The 20,334-nt window shown below is 41.3% G+C and overlaps 1 protein-coding gene across 1 annotated transcript in view; it reads left to right on the top strand.

Moving 5' to 3' along the window:
• The window catches only part of LOC108880513 (Na(+)/H(+) exchange regulatory cofactor NHE-RF2), a 33,681-nt gene extending 13,924 nt beyond the window's left edge, over positions 1-19,757 (top strand). Inside the window, exons 3-6 of the mRNA XM_018672069.2 lie at positions 8,591-8,818; positions 15,587-15,740; positions 16,476-16,594; positions 16,675-19,757. Coding sequence (XP_018527585.1) covers positions 8,591-8,818; positions 15,587-15,740; positions 16,476-16,594; positions 16,675-16,839 — 666 coding nt within the window. The 3' untranslated portion in view covers positions 16,840-19,757. The remainder of the gene's footprint in view (positions 1-8,590; positions 8,819-15,586; positions 15,741-16,475; positions 16,595-16,674) is intronic.
• The last annotated feature ends 577 nt before the right edge of the window (positions 19,758-20,334 follow it).

Here is a 20,334-nt window from a genome sequence, read left to right as displayed (position 1 = left end):
CAAGAGACAGACAAGCCTTGACATTTGCGTGGAGTATGGGTGGTGCTTTTTCCACAGTGACAAAGGACAAAAACATGCTCAGTGAAATATATGTTATTTTTGGAATCACCAATCAGGCTCATTGTTTTTAGATCACAAATGTTGAGCAACTGGGAGAAAAGTATCTGTTTCCTTTAAAATATAGACTTCTTTAGTGAGACTTTAGAGGGTGCTGGGGAGAGTCTCATCTTGCTCTGTGCTAATTATTCATACGATAAGTCAAGCTGAGTGCCTTCATATCTATCTTGATCTCATCTGCTCTCAGTGACAGCTCGACCTCGAGCTACGACACCCTGTACAATATGTTTGCACTCGCAGGAGTTTTGGCAGATAATTGCAGATTCAGCCCTGCAGCTTCTCAGGCAGACTGACAGTCAAGCTGCAGGCATCTTCAGCAGGTGTTAAACGACGGGAAATATCAACACCCAGGCCTTTTTTCATCAGATATTTAGGCCAGTCTGACAGAAGTATGAAACATTTTACAGGCAGCTCATCAATAAGTTTGGTCTCGAGGCTATTAAATTGCTTTTCTGCTTTCTTGTTAGCTGTATTCACAGTTTGCTTATTGAACTGGAATGGTGTATAGCAGAGTGCATACCTCTGCCAAGGCCAGACAATCCTATACATCTGTCTAGCTCTTATGTCTTTTCTTGTAGTGTTAAGGAAAGTGATAAAAACCTCCCTGCACCAGCCTCTTTAACCAGATCTGTATACAAAATTGAATGGGTTCTTCCCTGGCCCATGCCCCATCCCTCCACCAAGTGCAACTCAATTCAGTGCTTTTTCCTGAAATCTTCCTGAATCAATCAACCAAGCAATCAAACCAGCAAACATAATTACAGGGCAAGGACACAATATCTTCGGTATCTAGCCCAGTAGCTTCATTCGTCATCCTTCTACCACTGATTTCTGACTCTGTGAACGTTCCTGGAAAACATAAATGCTTGCTTTGTCCATTTAACATGAACTGACAATTGTAAACTGAAAATGGCAAAGTGCTACTTCTCTTCTTGGGAAGAAAAAAAAAACATCCCTGAAGCACATTTTTTAAAACTTGTAGCACCGAGGCATAACGTTGGCTCTTACAATAATAAACAGCATAATACAGAGAGTTATGAGGAGCTGGCAACAGTAGAGGTCAAGACACAATAACAGGCTCAGGAGGATGTAGAGATAGGCAGACTGACTGACTGCCACCTGTGTACTCTGAGATTTAGGTTAAATGAAGTTAGACCACTCTATTGCATAGTTTAGTTTTAGAGTAATAGTTTGATATTTTGGGAAATACACTTAATTGTTTTCATGCTGAAAGTTAAATGACAAGATAAATGCCACTCTCATGTCTGTACAGTAGATGTGTAGCTACAGGCAGCAGCTAGTTAGCTTAGCTTATCTTAGCAGAAAGATGGGAAACGGGGGGTCAGCTAGCCTGGCTTTGTCCAAGGTATCTAAACCCTTCTACCAGCACCTCTAAAGCTCACTATAAGAACATGGTATATCTCAAGAAACAACAATTTTTACTGCTTCCAGTGTCGAGGAAATACTTGTGGATGTAATTCCTGTAAAACTGAGTTTTGTACTAATTAAAGAAACAAGACATAACATGTTTTCAATGGGCTTTAGAGGTGCTGATAGGCAGACTTAGTTAACTTGGACAGAGCCAGTTTAGCTGTTTCCCCCTGTTTTCAGTCTATATGCTAAGCTAAGCTAACAGCTGCTGGCTCCAGCAACATGTGTACCATACAGACATGTGAGTGGCATTAATCTTCACACTGCAAGACATGGAATGAGATCCACCATATTTGTGCATTAATATAGCAGGGGTTCAACTTTGAATCTTAAGGTATCCATCAACCCAGAATTCAAACTGGTGGCAGTGATAGATCTGATTAGTGTCAACACTCCCGATCTTCACTTTTTCCAATATGTGCGGTCACTCTTGTTCATTCACTCATTCATTCCACCTTAAAAATCCTTTCTCTCACTCTTTAACTTGCTCTTGTATGATCTCAGGAAACACTTAAAGAGCAGGTACTGCACATAACACACACACACATGCACAAAGTACAGCAGAGCAGGGGACTTTGTAAACAGATCTCAGCAGGTCTGTCCTGGTAAAGCAGCTCTGGACGCACAAAACACACACACACACACACACACACACACGCACACAGAGCTAATACACACACAGCTAGCCCTCGTGTCACAGAGCTGTTATGCAACACGCCACAACACCAGTGGGAAAAAACTGTTGGTTATCAAGATCTCCGGCCAGTTCTCGTGTTCTCATGTTCTCTCTTCCTGTCCTCCACATGCTGTGCATCATCTCCTCCTCTGCCTGCCCTGTTTCTCTTTATCTTGCTGAGTCCCTTCTGTCTGTCACGGCTCACTGTCACTTTCTTTTGCCTATCATTCTCTTCCTTCATTTTCATTTTTACAAGCCCTGAATCCCTCGCTGCTTTTTCTCCAGCTGCCTGTCATTTCCTTTCTCTCTCATTCCCTTCTCACTCCTCTCTCTTTCTCGCCCACTGTGCACCGGCCAGATCAGCTCTTTTCCTCTCTGATTGAGCAACACTTGAAGCAGCTGCATGTGGGGCGCACACACACACACACACGTATACACACTAACCAGAATGTCTGAAACACAGTAATTTTCTTCATTTCATAAAGCCCAGTTAAATGATCCTCATCTGGATTTTGCTAGCAATTTTGAATAGCTGTAGTCTTTGTAATACAGTGTCACACAGACACAAAACAACATGTCAGTACACAGAAAAGATCTAAATCTGCATGAAATCTATACATGTATGACTACATGTATGTAGTCTGTATGTTTCTCTCCTCTGATTGTGAAACGTTACCCTTCATGTTTAAACTGCACCTCTTATCTCTGACAGATAGCTCCGGTTCTACTGGTTCTACAGCTGTCTCCATGGCAACTGGTTGTCAACCACAACATCAGCAAAAGTCCCATGTGCTGTTGTTGTTCGTGTTTCACCAGGCGTCATGCAACGTCAGCAATGTTTCCATTGTTGATCTCCATTGTTAATTAGATTCTCCAGGTATTATAGAAGAACTCTGGCTTTAGGCTGATGCTCACCAGGCATCGCTGCTGCTCCCAGGAAATGTCACCTGTGGTTATTTCAATCACCTTTTCAGTCTAAATACAGAGATTTTGTTTTCTAATTAACCTTACAGCATGTAAAGCAAGATGCTGGCATGTTTTGATGTCAACTCTTTGGAGAGTCCTGTATTCACATTACATATAACATCAAAAAACTTTTAACATGGGGAATAAAACAAGCAAGTGTCAGACGTTAAGGACGCTGTAAAAAGATAGAAGCTCCCGAGTGCTCATATCAGCAAATTGACTGTGCAGTATGCTGTGTGTTAATTAGTCTGATTCAGTTAAACTCAAAGAACTTTATCCCCAGTGGGGTAATTAAACACACACACACACACACACACACACGTATCACACAAAGACATATCTAAATTACAATACAAAAGATTAAATAACACAATGATTGGTTAGAATGCTAAAAACAAGTAGTGCATCCTAATAGAGCAACAGAGAACAACTAAGTGTCCTTAGTTACTATTGTCACGCCTGTCAACAGTTACTAAGGAGGCCAGGGCTTAACAAAAGTCCTGGTGATCATTCTACAGTGAAAGTGGATTTTGTCAGCTGGAAAGATCGTCACTAGCTGACAACATCAGCTGTAGTGAGCTAGCAAAAGCTAATGCTAACACTGGATCAATGTGAGGTGGTTGAAAACTTGGTTTCCTTCTGACATTATAGTGTTTCCAGATGATTTATTGTAAAACAAAAAGCCTGTACAAGGCTCTGAAATATGCACATGGTGGCTGCATACAGGAAATTGTGCTTTAAGACTGAGGCTTAAGCTGCATGTCCCAGACAAAAAGTCAGCATCCTCACCAGCTGATGACCCATGGGAACAAAGGGAGCATTAACCTCTTGTGTGTTGCAAGGTAGAGCAGGCAAACTCAAGTATTATATCATAGTATTACTTACGAAAATGTAATTAAAATGTTACTTGATCGAGCACAATGCAATTGTTTGGATCCAAACTGTAGAAAAACATCTACTGTCAGTGGTCAGTTGTGTCCTCCAACTTGATTGCATTTCATTGCATTAAAAGTTTTTATCCGTGTTGAACACTGGAAGCATATGTTCTTTGCACACCCAGCTGGAAAACAGGCTCATGCCGATTTTTTCCAAGCGGTGAAATAATATTAACAAACTGGGATACAGTTATTAGGTCATGGAAGAAGGAGCCATGGAACAAAAACTGATGAATGCGCTTTTAGTTCGAGTGCAGATTGGATTTTCCCTGAAAAGAGCTTGACACAATGCTCTATTGATTGTTTAACCTGCCATATACTGGTAGACTAATTTCCATTTATTCATTACATTTATATGCTTGTCATAAGGTTTTCTCCTATCCCTATCCCTCCTTTCTTTTACCCATTACTTGCAATCAGTGGATGCACACATAATTGTAGTGTTTTTGGTCAACAAATAGGTAATTTATCCACAATGGTGGGTGTGTTTGCAGCACACACATGTTAAACTAAAATAGCTCACAAGATATTATATGCTGGAACATGAACTGCATACTTTTGACTCAGGGCTCAAAGGAAACTTGACCTTCTGATTTAATAGAATGGGCATATTAAGTTTACGGTAATCCCCTATGGGAAGCATGCAAGTGAGAGCGATGTTCTATACATGCACACACCCACACACCACACACACACACTGGATTTGAAGTGTCTTTGTAGTATAACAGCACACACACATGCATAACCAAACACACATCATTGTGTTGTGAGCCAACAGTGAGCCAGTGATCCTTGGCTGTGAAAGGGTTAACAGCGGTCATGATCCATCCATCTCAGTAGGCCACCACTCAATTATTCAACAAGGTGCGATCCAGTTTCATCAACTACCAACGCCACTGCCAGCGGTCACATGCAGAGGGAAATATAAAATGTGCACAAATACATATACATATTAGACATGTAAACTGGTACGTCTTCATTCTCAGTCAGACACTACTTAAACCTCAGACTGGCCCTACACTTTACCATTACTGCTCCATTTATAATGAAAATGAAAGGAAAAAAAGTGCGATCAGCTCTTCCACAATAACAGGTGCTTTCAAGCCATCACCTGAACTTTATCACTTTATCAAACTATATGAAAATAACAACAATAACACATCTGTTTGCCATCTGCCATAAGGCTCATCAGGTAGTGCTGACTTTTTGCCTGAAAGATCCAGCTTTACCCTCAGCATTTTAGTTCAGATTCAGACTATCTCATTTTAAAACAAGTCAGCTGAAAATGTTATAGTCAGCTGAAGACAGTGTTTTCATCCAACTCATGTAGTGAACAATGGTCTAATAAGCTAGCTGATGAAATGTGGAAGTGACTGACAGTCGCCGGCTGGACCTACTGTTTAAAAAAATTAGTATTGCCAAGAGTTTTGAGTGGTAAATCTGCCCTCATTATCAATGTTAACTCCCTATGCACCATGTTGAAACAGAAAGCTTGATAGGCATAGCGACAGTAACTAACGGGGGGCGCAGCGTTTTGTGAATAGTGAATTATGTGTGTGAATGTAGCTCAAATCAGAAAATGAATGTAATCGTAATTGCGTAACTCAACCACAGAGTCAAATACCAAGTCCTATGTGTAAACCGTACTCTCCCCCACATGTACTCACAGAGACTGACTGAAACAAAGGCTGATTGTGGCAGGAAACTAAAGGAATTCATGGGATAGCACTTGTCTCTTTGACTGCACATCCTCTCAGCGTGCCGCAGTCAGGACACCGGGGTCAGCACGGGTGTGAGTGTGTGTTGTGTGTGTTGGGGCATCAAACTCCATAATTTTCTGCAGTAGGCGTGAGATATTCCATATTGTTTTCCTTATAGAAAAGCAGCCTGATTTACTGCAGAATTTTCCATGAGAGCCGCGCTGCAGTTACATGCATGAGCCTGGAACAAAACATGGATAACTCTGTTTTTTTTTCCTTATACCGCTTCTCCTCCCATGTGAGACTCCCCATGTTTTGACAAAATGTCCAATGCTGATAACTGACCGTTTTCCTGATGACAGGCTGGTTTGCTGACAAAGGAGGGGAAAATGTTACATCTCATTTTCTCTCCCATCAAAATATTTTTTGCGAAAAAAAGTTTTCAACACCCACAGTTCAAACAAACACAATGACCGCATTTCCCCTGATGGCCTCTGTTTGGAGAGGTTATCCACCGTCAGTACAGATTAATGTGCTTTGACACAGAGCTGAGGACACACACAGAGTCGTGTCCATCACTGACACTCAGGCCTGCAGCAGACTTTCGCAATTAAGATCAAACCCACAGCAGAAAAAGACCAAATCAGAAGTGTCCTAAATGCTTGCTAACGTCAAAGGCGCAGAGTTTTAAGAGATGGCACAGGCCCCAGGGGATGATTAGTGGGGTGCGGAAAGGCATTGAGAGGCAGTCGGAGGTTAGATTGGCAGACACTTGCGTCTCCCCCACATAATGACTCCCAGCTGTGTCCTACTCTCGCTGTTTATGTTAGAGGAGTTCCACTGCAAACTCTTTTCCTCCCCGTCGTCTCTTACTGGAAACTTCTGTCATCTACGATTTTTTCCCGCACCACTCTGCCTCTCTGTTTATCTGTTTATCTGTCTGCTGCATTTCTCCGCGCGCTCTCAAACTTGCGCTGTTTCCTTTCCTCAAACTCCTTCTCAGTCCTCTTGCTGACATCTAATTTTCTATCCCTCCCATGCGCTCTCTCCCACCTTCTCCCTCTCTCTGCCATTTTTGTTTTTTCCTTCACCCCAGATCCCAGGATGCTAATACATTTTGATTTTATATTTATACATTTTCTGTCCCCCACCCCCCACCCCACCGGGAAGATCCACCCCTGCTGCCCAACCCAGGCACTTCCTCTCCAGTCAGGAAAAGGAGGATCTGGAGGGATTCATGAGAGTTGTACTGCTCTGAATTATTCTGTTGTTACTCCCTCTCTCTCTTTTTCTCTCCCCCTCCTTCTCAGGGCAAGCTGCCCAGATCACTGCTACCCTAAGGAATTCAGTGCCTGAAATGAAATTATACGTTGCCATCTGTGTTATTTTTTTCATGGTTGAGGGCTAGAGTGGGCGGCGGTGTTGTGGCGATCGAGGCTCAGTCATGATTTATTTGCAATAATCGCGCAGTAAGTTAAGACAGAGTTTTGAGAAATTGATGATAAAGTCAGCATAGAGCAGTCCTCTTTTTCTCCATCAGAGTAAATCATCAACCATCTTCTCCTCTCTAAACACCACAGTACCTTTGTATCTCTCTCACCCTGCCCACATATTCCATATGTATTTTTAGCAGGCGCATGCTGGACTGTGATGCTAGCTGCACATATGCAGTGGAAACAATAGACCTCTCAAGTTGCGTAATATGATTGCAGATCTGTCGGGTGCATGTGACATGTGTACCACCTTTTCCGGTCCCCCCCGTAGGTCACCCTGCGCCCACTTTACCTGTCTGGTACCTCACAGCTGATATCAGCTAAGGGCACAGAGCTGGCCTCTATCTATCTTTCCTCTCTCTGCACTGCATTTTTTTTTTTTGCCAGGCGTGTAGGTGGTAAATCAGTGTGATCACACTGTAGCGCTCAAGGCACAATTATACAGGTTCTATTAATGTCTTCACAGAGGCTGTTAGAGCTGTCATTTATATGCTGCAAATGGACAGTTTCACTCCAGAATGAATCGCACTCTATAATAAAATGTGACACCTATTCTACGACTGAAAGGCTGCACAAAATGAAAACACAGGAGAATGAATCTATAACCAACAAAGAATGAGCGACGTTTTTTTTGTTGTTTTGTTTTTTTAACCACATTCACACATGTTTTGAGTATTCATTTAGTAAAAATGCATTCCTCTACAATTCAGTAATCATTAGTGCCTTGAAGTGACACTCCACCCACATTTCTTTGTATGAAACACTCACCCTGCAGGCTTGAAAGGTGGATGTTATAAAGGACCAAAGTGACTAAGCTATGTGCTTTAGTCATCGGACTCTTGAAATCATCACATGCCCTGCAAACATACCACTCTGACCTGCCCCCATCTTTTCAGTCTGCTGCACCATTTCAAATATGAGATATATTGAACTGATTTACCTTTGTGTTTCTATTGTGTTTATATTTTATATTTTTATATGTTTTACGTATATTCCATTTGTATCTCCTGTTCTACGTTTGTGTTTTACTAAAGTTTAAATGAACTCATTACATATGCAATGACTTGTGTTGACAATGAATGTAAAGTAATTTGTTGATAGGAAAAATGTAACGAATAGACGTTTTTACTCAAGCCTATCACGCACAGTTTTACAACTGATGCATGAGATTCTGAAACTGCATCAGTTTCAATTTATACAAACAAACAGACAAGGATTTCCTCATGGCTCTCATTTAAAGGACAAATACATACCTCTCTCACTCTGCTCCAGGAGGCTCTTGCTCAGGCTGAAGCTCAGACCCAGGCGCAGTCCCAGCCACGGCCCCAGGTCGACCCGTCCGAGCTCATCCCGCGTCTCTGCCACCTGGTGCGCTCTGAGACGGGCTATGGCTTCAACCTCCACAGCGACCGGTCGCGGCCCGGACAGTACATCCGCTCCCTGGACCCAGGATCACCCGCAGACCGGGCCGGGCTCCGGCCACAGGACAGACTCATTGAGGTAGGGAGAGTGAGGGTGGGCAAAGGGTCTGTGGGATCTACAGAGGGTGGATAGAAGAGGAAAAAAATGTGATGATGTAATGCAATCCAATACAGTAGTCCTGCAGTGAATTCACTTTAGTTTTTGTTGACACTGTCAGCAAGGTTCTGATTCAACTCTTTTTTTAAGCCTGTGGTGTTTTGGATTAAATTTAATTAATTGCATTAAGTTGTCTTTAATGCTGTGCCTGTTCCTCTAATTCTGCTTCCACTATTTATTTCCATTGAATCATTAACAGTTACATTAACAGTTACTAAACTTTTATTTAGACTCAAAATTAGACTTAAGATTTAATATTTTTGTGACATGAACCAATACTGCTGTAGATACTGATGTGTGTGTGGGTGGGTGGTGGAGCAGTCAGGAGTGATTTTTATTTGTCTGCTTGATGAGTTAAGGAGGTGAGGGGGAACCTCTACATGAGTATTGATAAACTATAGAAGGAATTCAAGTGGTAGCGCATGGAGCACAAGATAGCAAGTGAGTGTTTTCATGCATGTGTGCACAGTGGATTAGAAAGAGGAATGAGGAGGATCATTAAAAATGCCCACATACTAATGAGGTGGTTACTGATTAACGGGTTAGACTGGTATATCTTGCAGTACATTATGATTGACTGGGTGTAAGAAAATCCCATGAGAGGCCTCATGTAAGCCCTCCTCCTCCCTCTTTGTAGAAGCGTGGTTTTTCTGTATCTTTGTAGGTGTGTTTGAAATGTAAAAGCATGTTGCTGTGTGCCTACACACCTGATTGTGCACATGTGCCCACACTTCCACACAGCCATTCAATCCAATACCTCCATATAAATCTACATGTACTGTTAGATGTGCATCTCTTGAGCATTTACCCCATAATACACCAATACACAGCACTGCCCACCCTTCTCCAAGAGGCTATTGGCTTCTCTACACTGGGAGTCGACAGATGTCTTTGCACAGTGTTTTGCATAGGAACTAATTCATTTGATTATGTTTATTTCTACAAAAAACATGTGTGAGATAGTGGAGGAATACCAAAATGCATCAGACTTAAATCGGAAAACTTAAGTCTAAAGCTTACTAAGTTTACACCAGAACACACACTGATCAAATACAGATGTGACCCCATCTACTTGTACTGTCACAACTGTAATTAAAATGGCAGGAGTCGCACTTGTGTCTGCTGTCAGGCCCCCTGTTTCTAAGGATAACAGGACCTGGAGTCTGGACTCAATCTTTACTGTGTGTCAGAGTGGAAAGGGAGGGGAAGCCGGTCACAAGGGAGAGTCGGTTATAAATCAATATGATCGCCGGGGCTGACAGGGGAGAGACACGGGGGAGGAGAGAGGGGATGGGGTGTTTTGTATTTGTATGTCTCTTCTTATAAAACATTTAGAGAAATGGAGACAGACAGGTGTGCTGGATAATGAAGAAAGAAAGCAGCAGAGAGTGAACACGTAGGGACAAAAGGGAAGAGAGAGTCCGTAACAACATATAACAAAGGCAGACTGTAAACGTCCAGACAGTATTACAGCCTCAAGTTTTACAGAGTCACATAAAAGTTAAAGGCCACTGATTCAAATCAAAACGGTAAAGGATGCGGGTGACAAATAGCATGAGTGTTAAGTCAACTTTCCCCCATATATTAAAAAAAATACATGCCGGCAGTAACATCACAATCTTCATAAGCAGTTTTTCATCTGAGTGTACACACGCAGCATTCACCCTTCATTCCCATGACCTTTGACCTCACTGGCTGTACATCAGGGTCCAGTCCAGGCTACAGAGCAGGCTGCAGAGCAGGCTCCAATGGAGTCTGCTGGAAAGGTTAAACAGAGTTCATTTAAGATACCCAAAAAATGTAAAGGAACATGCTGGAGGTTCTGCATGTTTGAAACTGTTTCCAGTTGAGCTTTTGATGGATTTCTTATCTTTTAGGCAGCCAATGGTTCCATTTCTAGCAATCCATGACAAAATTGCCTGAGACATTAAATTAACTTGAATAGTTACTCTTGCCAAGACTTAGATGAGAAGATAGATACCACTTTCCTGTCTGTACAGTAAATATGTTGGAAGTTAGCTTAGCTTAGCACAAAGACTGGAAACAGGGGGAAACTGCTAGCCTGACGACAACCAGCACCTCAAGACCTCAAAAATTAAAACATTGTATCTCCAACGACATGTTCACTGTAATGGATTATCTGTGGCATCACCAGCTACTTTAAATCTTCATAATCTGCTTTTAATATTGTAGTAGATACACTGAATCTATTGGCAGGGAGGTAATTTCCAAAATGGTTGACAGTTGACAGTACTATGAAATATACACTGTAAGCAGTTAAAAGACCAAATGGAGAACCATGAGCTCGGTCATGTAAGTAGGATCAAGCAGAGCTGCATGTTGTAAATCACACTTCAGCAATGAGAGTCTTGGCATCAGAGGATACTGATGAACTGATGCTCCACTGCAACATTAGATGGCTGGTGAGAGGGTGTGGGAACATCCTGCAGCAGTGTCAACAGTCTGCCAGACATAAACCGAGCAACACATGTACACCTGCATATATTGCCAAAAAAACCAAGGATCTAAAAATAAGATGTCTCACAATATCTGCTTGGTTTAGATCTGAAGCTTATACTGGATTTGGGAATGTGGGAAAATTTGATGAAGTTTTTACTATTAGTTTTATTGACTAAATGAGCATTGAGCCGATTAATAATGGGCAGATTAATCTATAATGAAAATAATGATTAGTTGCAGACTTAGTTTAGTTGCTCCTGAGCAACATAATGTGAGAGATTTTAAAAATATTTGAACTGTGAGCACTGCTCTGTATTATTTATGTATTAATTCACTGTATCTATGCATTTTCCCTTTTGTATTACATATGTTACTTGTTCAGTGTTTGTGTAAAGCTTTCATTTGTGTTGTAATAAGCTTTATTTTCCTGTGGGATACTTTAAGGTATACTTTATGAGATTTGCAGTGTTCTGATAAATCTGTGGTGTCACGCCAGCTTTAATAACTTTATCTCAGCGTATTAGTTTTGTTTGGACAGAAGAATCTGAGCCCCTGTTGAGTTAGTTGGCTGTGTGTGCATGTGTGTTTGTGCGCTCGCTGATAATTGCATCTCTGACCATGCGTCAAGACAGCGCTTGTGTTATCTGTCAGCGGCTTGTTAGAGAGGTGAACAACCATGACAGATTCCTCTCTCTCTCTCTCTCTCTCTCTCTCTCTCTCTCTCACTCTCACTCCCTGTCCCTCGCCGTCTTTTTCTCTCACCACGCCCCATTACACTGGAGGTGTATCAGCAGCTATCGTTGTAAAGGCTATGATGAGAGCTCAGCTTTCTGCCGATGTCTGGCACAAGCACTGACAACAGTGAACGCCTCATCGGCCTCTCTGCTCTGTCTGAGCTCAATCGTGCGTACGCTGAACCCCTCGTAAACATCACAATAGTGTTGCATCAAAGGCCATACAAACTTGGGCCACACTTACTTTTCCTATTGTACCCGCATACTTGGGGTTAATTTCATGATAGCCCACAAATCACCTCTACAGTGATGTGACACCAGCTCACTCTCTCTCACACACACATCATAAAACAACACACTCAATACAATCTGTTACATATTTCATGCATAGGATTCTGTAGACAACCTTCCAAAGTCAAGCAAGAAACTAAGCCACGGTAGTAGCTTCGCAATGTCAGTCCATCACTTACATCCAGACTGAAACATCTCAACAACTGTCATGAAATTTTGCACGTCTATTCATGGTCCCCCAGGTAGGACGTACCCTACAGACTTAGATAATCCTTTGACTTTTTCTTTGCATCGCCAGCCGATTGACATGTTTAGCTTTTAACAAAATATCCCTACAGATGGATTGCCATGAAATTTAGAACATGTAATTCATGGTTCCCAGATGATGAACCCTGTTAACTTTGGTGAGCTTCTGACCTTTCCTCTAGCACCACCATGAGGTTTACATTTGTAGTTTTGAATGAAATCTCTCAACAGGTGTTGGATGGTTTGCCCTAAAGGTTGATACATGCATTTGTGTCACATCAGGATGAATTCCAGTCACTTTGTTAACCTTTAGCATTTCCACTGGCATAGCTATTCAGTCACAGTTTCATTTTCTAGAAAGTTTTGTCCAATACTTAATGACTTATGAGGATTTAAAAACATAATTTCAACCAAAACATGGTTTGCCTTTGCTCAGACAAAACCATGTGCCATTCACTCTTTCCACAGGAAAAACATGACAGCTATTCTGGGAACATTAAATTTCGACTAATTTGTCAACCAAAATCAGTTTCTGGATTAATTTTAGGCAACAAATGGGCCATACAGTTGCTGAATCCTGCTTTGTTTTGTCTGGAACAGTTTACGCAGTATCTTGGAGTTCCAAAAGGAAACAAATCAGTTTGTCATGTAAATCACTTCTCACGATCCAACTCCCAACCACTGGGCTCTCCCTGTTAGGCAGATATCTCAATGTGACAACTGAGCTCGTGAGATCTTGTCTTTTCAAAGCTTAACTGGACACCAAAGAGTTAAAAGTCACACAACATCACATGCGTCATCTCCACAGATGTGCACATGCATTTGATAATACTTGTTTTGATCAATCCAAGGTTAGTCTGTTGCTGCCTCTTCTCTCTCCCTCTCCCCAAGACACACATACACACAAACCACATCAAACATGTGCCAGTGGAATACAGGTGGCTGGACGCTCCATGACTTTGATGAGGCATGCACTACAATGCACACACAGACACAGACTCTAGTATCAAGAGGTTTTCCCGAGGAATAACCCCATGAGAAATAAGCGTCTGTACTGTTCCTACAGCATGTATTAATTAGCCCAGTGGGCAGAGAACAGAGTGCAGTGTCTTGTGTGGGATGGACTGTTAATGAAGGGCTGTGAAACATGACACAACACCTGTTGTTTGGCCGAATACAAAGATGCTTGTTCTCACTGTATCAAACTGTCTGTCTGTCTATCTGTCTGATGGTCTGTCTGTCTGACAAGAGGAGAGGAGGAGAGGAGAGGAGAGGACAAGAGAGGAGAGGAGAGAGCTGTTCACATTTTCCATCTGTTGATTCCACTCTTTCTTCATGTTTCTTCCATCTCATTTACAGTGTTGTCTTCCTTCCACTCTCTCTCTGTCTCTCATGTTTTCCCTTCCTTTCCTCTCTGAAAGTCCTGTAAAGTCTGTCTCAATGCACCTGTCTACCATCCTACTTTCTGCACTTATTTCACCCCCATTTTCCTCACCCAGAAAATGAGAGCAAAAGTAAACTTTTAAGAGTTTGCACTTCCCATTCTCTTCTTATGCTTTACTCCATCCCTTCTTGTCATAAGCAGTGAATTTTAAACAAATTCCCCCCTCAGGACTCCGACACCTGAAACCCACTCTATAGCCGGAGCCCAGGAGAGCCATCAATAATTGATTGTGTACCAACACTAACTTGGCGTGGTGCGAAGCAGCCTGCACCAGAGAAGCCAAGGTCTAGACAAAGCTGTTGAAACGCAGGCCTCCAAATGCACACAGCATCTAGATAAGACCAAACAATAACTGGCTATTGTGTTTTGTCAGCTAGGTGTGAAGGCAAAGGCAGTGTTGTCAAATAGATCAGTCACATGCACACATATTTATTATGTCCCTTTGTCTGGCTGTGTCTGGTCCTATAACTGATGTGTGGTACATCGTAACATCAGGCTACATCCTCGGCTGCTGGTGCTGCTGTCATAAATCTCTGTTGCAAGAATTCATAATTCATAACAAGACTTTGAGCAACATTGTGTGGAGTGCTTCAAGCGTTCTGAGGGACATGTTGAAGAGTCTATTACCTATACGTTGATGCATGGCTCCCCCTACTGTATGGATTAAGTAACACAGGCTCTCAGCAAAGTGTCTCAACAATGAAAAACAGAGATGGGACAAACAGTCTTTCAGGTGCTGTATTCAAAATTAAAGTGAGTATATGTCTGTGTACTTCACTGACCTGGAGATTTTTGTTGGAAAAAACTCCAAATTAGAAATCCATATGAACTCAGACCCAGTAGAGGCAGTGTGGATCAGCACTGGTTGACCATGACCACATGTACTGATATTTAATGTAAATTATATTGGACACTGGACAAACTATCTATGCTCCATGGAAAAGATTATGCACACCTTTTTATAGAAACACAATCTACAGAAAGACAAGAAATGTGATTACAATCACTGATCAGTGCTCCCTTTTACCAGTTTTTATTTTCATTTTCTTTTTATACTAATCCCTATGTAATTAACCTTTCCTGTATTTGTCTGTGTTTAATTGATGGTCCTTCCATTCTTGTTCCACTTCTCAGTCTCACCGCTAAATTTAACATGTTGCTTTTTAAAAACTGAAAGAAAATTTAAAGTGAAAGATTGAATTACGATGAATTCAATTAAAGCGAAAACCCTTCCATGGTAACAAGCTGGTATTATCTGAACACGCAGGTAATCAAATCAGTCCCTGATGTAATCAGTTCTTAGCCTCTTTAAATGGCCAAGTCAGGCTTTCCATTCAGATGTTTTTACCTAGCCATGATTACCAAAACTTGTGTAGAGAGGTCACCCAAAGTCACCTGAAGGCCGTTTTTATCATAGTGTGTGGTGTGCTGATGGAGCAGCAAGAGCTGTAATAATGTCAACTCACAGAGCAATAAAAAACAGCCTTCTTTGTGTTTTCTATCGGTGTTCTCCAGGTAAATGGTGTGAACATTGAGGGCATGCGGCATGCAGAGGTGGTGGCCTTCATAAAGAAAGGGGGAGACGAGACCTGGCTGCTGGTTGTCGATCCAGACACAGATGAACACTTCAAGAGGAGAGGAATTATCCCCACAGTCAGTCATCTCAAAGGTAGGCATGCATCACCCAAAAGGGCTACATGTTGCGTGTACATCTGAACTTTCAGTATGCAGCATTATCAAGTAGGTTATGGTCACACCGCACAGGGAAGTACTCACAGGTATTTTATTGGAAAAGATGAATTCTCAACAAATCTGGGTGACATTTTGTTTTAGATTTCCTTCATTTTCTAGAAAGCTTCCTGGAAAAAAACAGTTAAAACTCTGTTATTTCAGTTATTTAAGTTACAGTTTTGTAAATTGTGTTCAGTTTAGAAGCAGCTGCTGATTTCCAAATGACTTTCCTTTAAAGATTAGCCCCATTACAACCCATTTATTCATCATTCATCTCCTTTTTTTAAACTTAATTCTTTACAAATTTCACATTTTTATTTAGCTGCACTAAAAGATTGGAGGTTATGCAATCAATTAAATGGAAGTAAAGCAGTTCCACATTGTCTTGAATTTTGCTATAATTAGTGCCAAATGACACAGTTCTTTCTGGGAAACTTCCTCAGAAATTATTGGGAAATTACAGACCCGTAAAATAAAGTGTTACCAGAATTAGTTTACACTGCATAAAGTCAGAGGAAAAAATCATGCCTGGCCTTCCACTGACCTCCTAAAACTATTTACAACAAAACTTAAAGACTTCCACATTCTTTTTAAGTACATTTATAAAGATTATAAAGACTATACTAGAGTGTAAAGTGATTTGTATGCATTGTCTGATTGATTGTTTTGACAGAGTATGATGGCCCGTCCATATCCAATGGCTCCCCCAGCCCTCAGATCAATGGCAGCTCCACCACACAATCCATCAGGTCCACACGCTCTGACCTCAGCAGCCAGGGCAACAGCACACAGGTGGGTTTGTTACTGTGAGTACTCTCAACCCTTCTGTCTGCGTTTCCCTCTGTGATAATCTCTCGATCTCACCGGTCTAGCTGGCGGATGACGAGGGTGGCCGGCTGCAGGACCCGTTTGCCGAGATGGGCCTGAGTCTAAGCGCTACGGCAGCAGAGGAAAAGATGAAGGTCCATGCCAAAGAAAAGAGGAAGGCACCACAGATGGACTGGATGAAGAAATATGAACTCTTCAGTAATTTTTGAGACATTCTCCTCCAAGGACTCTTCAAAGACAAAAAGGACAGAGCTGTCTGCAGAACATCTGCATGGACGAGCTTGTGCTGTGGGAGAACGTCCCTCGTACTACACAGATCATGTTTTTTTCTCATAGAAAGAAGACTCAATACAACAGAAGATCAATTGTTCCTGGAATTAAAAGTGACAAAAAGATGAGCTGTCCAATGGATTTTACTTTTTCTGCCACTTAAACAGCTACTTTTCCCTCATCAAAGTACAATAAAGTGTTGACCGACTGCAAAAACTGTGTACACATTGCTAAAATCACACTGTTAAGAGGTCGGATGACCTTAAAAAGCTTCACAGACATGTGCTTGTATCAGATGGGAGCATTGCAAACAAGATTCACAAATTTGCCTAAATCCTCCTCATTTTTCCCTTTACTTTAATCATCCCATCCTCCCTACACACAGAGACTAATTTCAAACAAATAGGGAGGAGACAGTTATTTTTATATTTAAAAAGTATAAACAGCTATGAATAAACAGTATCCCATCATCATGGACTGCTTTTCAAATAGTTTTATGGACACTGTGACATTAATGATTGTGGACATTTTGGGAGTTTTGGCCCATCAGTCAAAGGAAGCCTAAACTTGGCAGAAGATCACTGTGAACGAGCTGAGACCCTCCACCTCCAGCCGACCCAGATGTTTGATGATAACCACTGACAAAGAAAAGGATGGCTGTGTGTACTGGTTGTGTATAATCTATTCTATGTGTATTTGTATTTTTACATTGAGATTATAAAGCAGTCGTGAGCTTAAGCCCAGATATGCACCAGCTGAAATGCTGCAGATCAGCCCTGCTTTATTCAGAAAGAATTCATGTTGCTTGTTATTTAGCACTCAGTCTTAATACATGTATCACCACTAACCTCTCTTCCAAAATTGTGCTCGGGTGCGTATGTGCATAACAGAGGAAAGCACCACTAACATTAATGCATTAATTAAGTAAATAATGGAAACTGGAACCTAGGACAGAGGAATATCTATGTGTCTTAGGGCAAGTGGCCTATTGAATGAGTTTCTCATTGTAGAGAGCTTGATGTGTACAGCAGAGGGCAAACTTCCACCACAAATAGAGCCCTCTATTGGCACTAAACAGAGTAGATGTTTATCCAGATGTCATTCATCATCTCACAATGTACCTAAAACTAAAATTAATTCAGGTGCAGTTGAGGAAGGAAACTCAATACAGTTTGACAGTTTATTCTCACTAGTATTACTGAAGGTGGATGTGAAGGAAAGAATAACTGAGAGATAGTCATTCAGATGTTATGTGAGGGACGCTTTTACTTTTATGTAGTTATTATGTTATATTTACACTTTTAACTGTGATGTGAAAGCAAGCTGATAAATGTGAAGGCACAGGGTTGATATGATTTTATAACCAGCTGTGGAAGGAATATTGTTTAAAGGCTGGCAAGGCAGCCAACTTCTAATAAATCAGTATTAGAGATTGAACAGACTACAGCTACGGTAACCCTTCATTAATGAATAACTCTAAAAATTAAACTGAAACGATTTACAAGAGATTTTCTCAAAAGATATTAGTCAAGTTAGTGTGTCATCTTGATTTATGGGTGGTTTCAAATCTTCCTGTTGATGAAATTTAAGGCAAAAAGATGAAATGAGTTTAACTGATGGGTGAAACTGTCCTGAGGGCATGTTTCAATAGTTAAAAGTTAAACATTTTTGGGAAACGCACTTAGTCGCTTTCAGCCAGAGAGTTAGATAAATAGAATCAAACTACTCCTGTTTGTACAGTAATTATGAAGCTACACCTAGCAGCAGGTTAGCGTAGCTTGGAAAACAGGGGAAACAGCTAGCATGGCTCATCCAAAGTTAAACAAATCCACCTACTAGCATTTCTAATTACCACCTAATATATCTTTTGTTTACTTAATGCAAAAACTAATGTGTAAAAATGACAATTTTCTATTTGTGTGTCTGACTTGTATGTGTTAACTTTATGGAGTCCTGAAGCTGTTTCCCATGGCAACAGCTCAGCGGTAAAAAAAATATATAATACAGATAATGGTCATTTTTACTCAACAGCCTTTGTACAGATTTTACAAATGAAATATAAAATGTTGATTAGTAAGCTTTTTAGAGATGTTGATAGGCAGACTTTGTTACAGCTGGACAGAGCCAAGCTAGCTGTTTCCCAATGTTTCCAGTCTTTGTGCTAAGCTAAGCTGCTGCTGCTGTACAGCTTTGAATTTTCTCTCCACCAGAAAGCAAATAAGTATATTTGCCAAAATGTCAGACCATTCCTTTAATTGAATAAGGAGCAAGAAAGAAAGCAGGGTTAAGGCTGAAAGGTGCAACTGCCATGTTTTCAGATGAAGGGATGTGATCAGGTACAACATGAGCAGTGTGTGTTAGCATGTTATGGGGAGAGAGTGTAGGAGACACAAAGAGAGAGGTCAGAGATGCTCTGGAGGATCTAGTGAAAGAGACTGTGGGAGCCATGGAGCTTACTGAGGATTATTACACATACAGGGACAGCTGTCATACACATGCTCACACACATTTGGAGCTCAATCTGTGTGAGCATGTGTGTAGACAAGATATCCATGCCACAACCCAAGCTACACTGATATAACACAAGTGGTAGAAATGTCAGTCATCTATGTGGAGAACTTTTTTTTTCTTTTTTGCTACCCATTCATAGTCTTATTCTTACTTTACAGAGCCCACACGAAAAGTAGTGTCTGTGTGTGCAGTAGGGTTCACTCTGTATGTTGTGACAGTCACAGAAAAAACACTGTGGCTGTTACTATGGCTGATGCACATGTATATAATGAAAAAGCATACAGTATATATGGCAGGTTGCATTTTTTTCAATAAAGTGTGACAATTGCGTTTTGAATATATTAAATTGTTGTCATTGTCTCATGTCTCCCTTGCTCTGTCCTCTGAGTCTTTCCCATTACTCTCATCTCTCTCAGGCGTAATCCAGCACTTTGTTTTGAACCTCTTTGCAAAGCTGAAACTGCGACTGATCTCTTCCTCTCACATTCCTCCTTTTTATTGGTACAATATCTCTCATTTGCTCCTTGTTTCCTCTCTCTCCCCCTTCAGCCCTCGCTCTCCCTGTCTCTCTGTTGCTGAGGATTATGCCGGCGTACAGTTTCAGTCTGTTCTCAGAATTCTCCACCAGCCAGCTGCCGTGAGCTCTCAGGACACACAAAGGTTAAACAGAGGTCAAAACTGGTGTGTCTGTGTGTGAATCTGCATGCAAAGGGGGTTTGGAGAGTGTGCGTCTGTATCTCCATTGTCTGCCTCTGCCTGTGGTGCACTGTTTGTGGCTTTATGCAAAAGGCCTGTTTACTGATGTATATGAAAGCATTTGATTTTTAATACTGATGCTTTAATGTGTTCTGTTGTGGTTGGTTGAGGTGAAGCTAGCTTTAACTACTGTATACACTCGTAGGTCTTTTGTCCAGTGGCTCTGA

Source organism: Lates calcarifer, linkage group LG11, assembly GCF_001640805.2.
Source record: "Lates calcarifer isolate ASB-BC8 linkage group LG11, TLL_Latcal_v3, whole genome shotgun sequence".
In the NCBI taxonomy this organism is placed as follows: Eukaryota; Metazoa; Chordata; class Actinopteri; family Centropomidae; genus Lates; species Lates calcarifer.
Note: the sequence above shows the minus strand (reverse complement) of the source record. Positions and strands in the feature narration are given on the sequence as shown.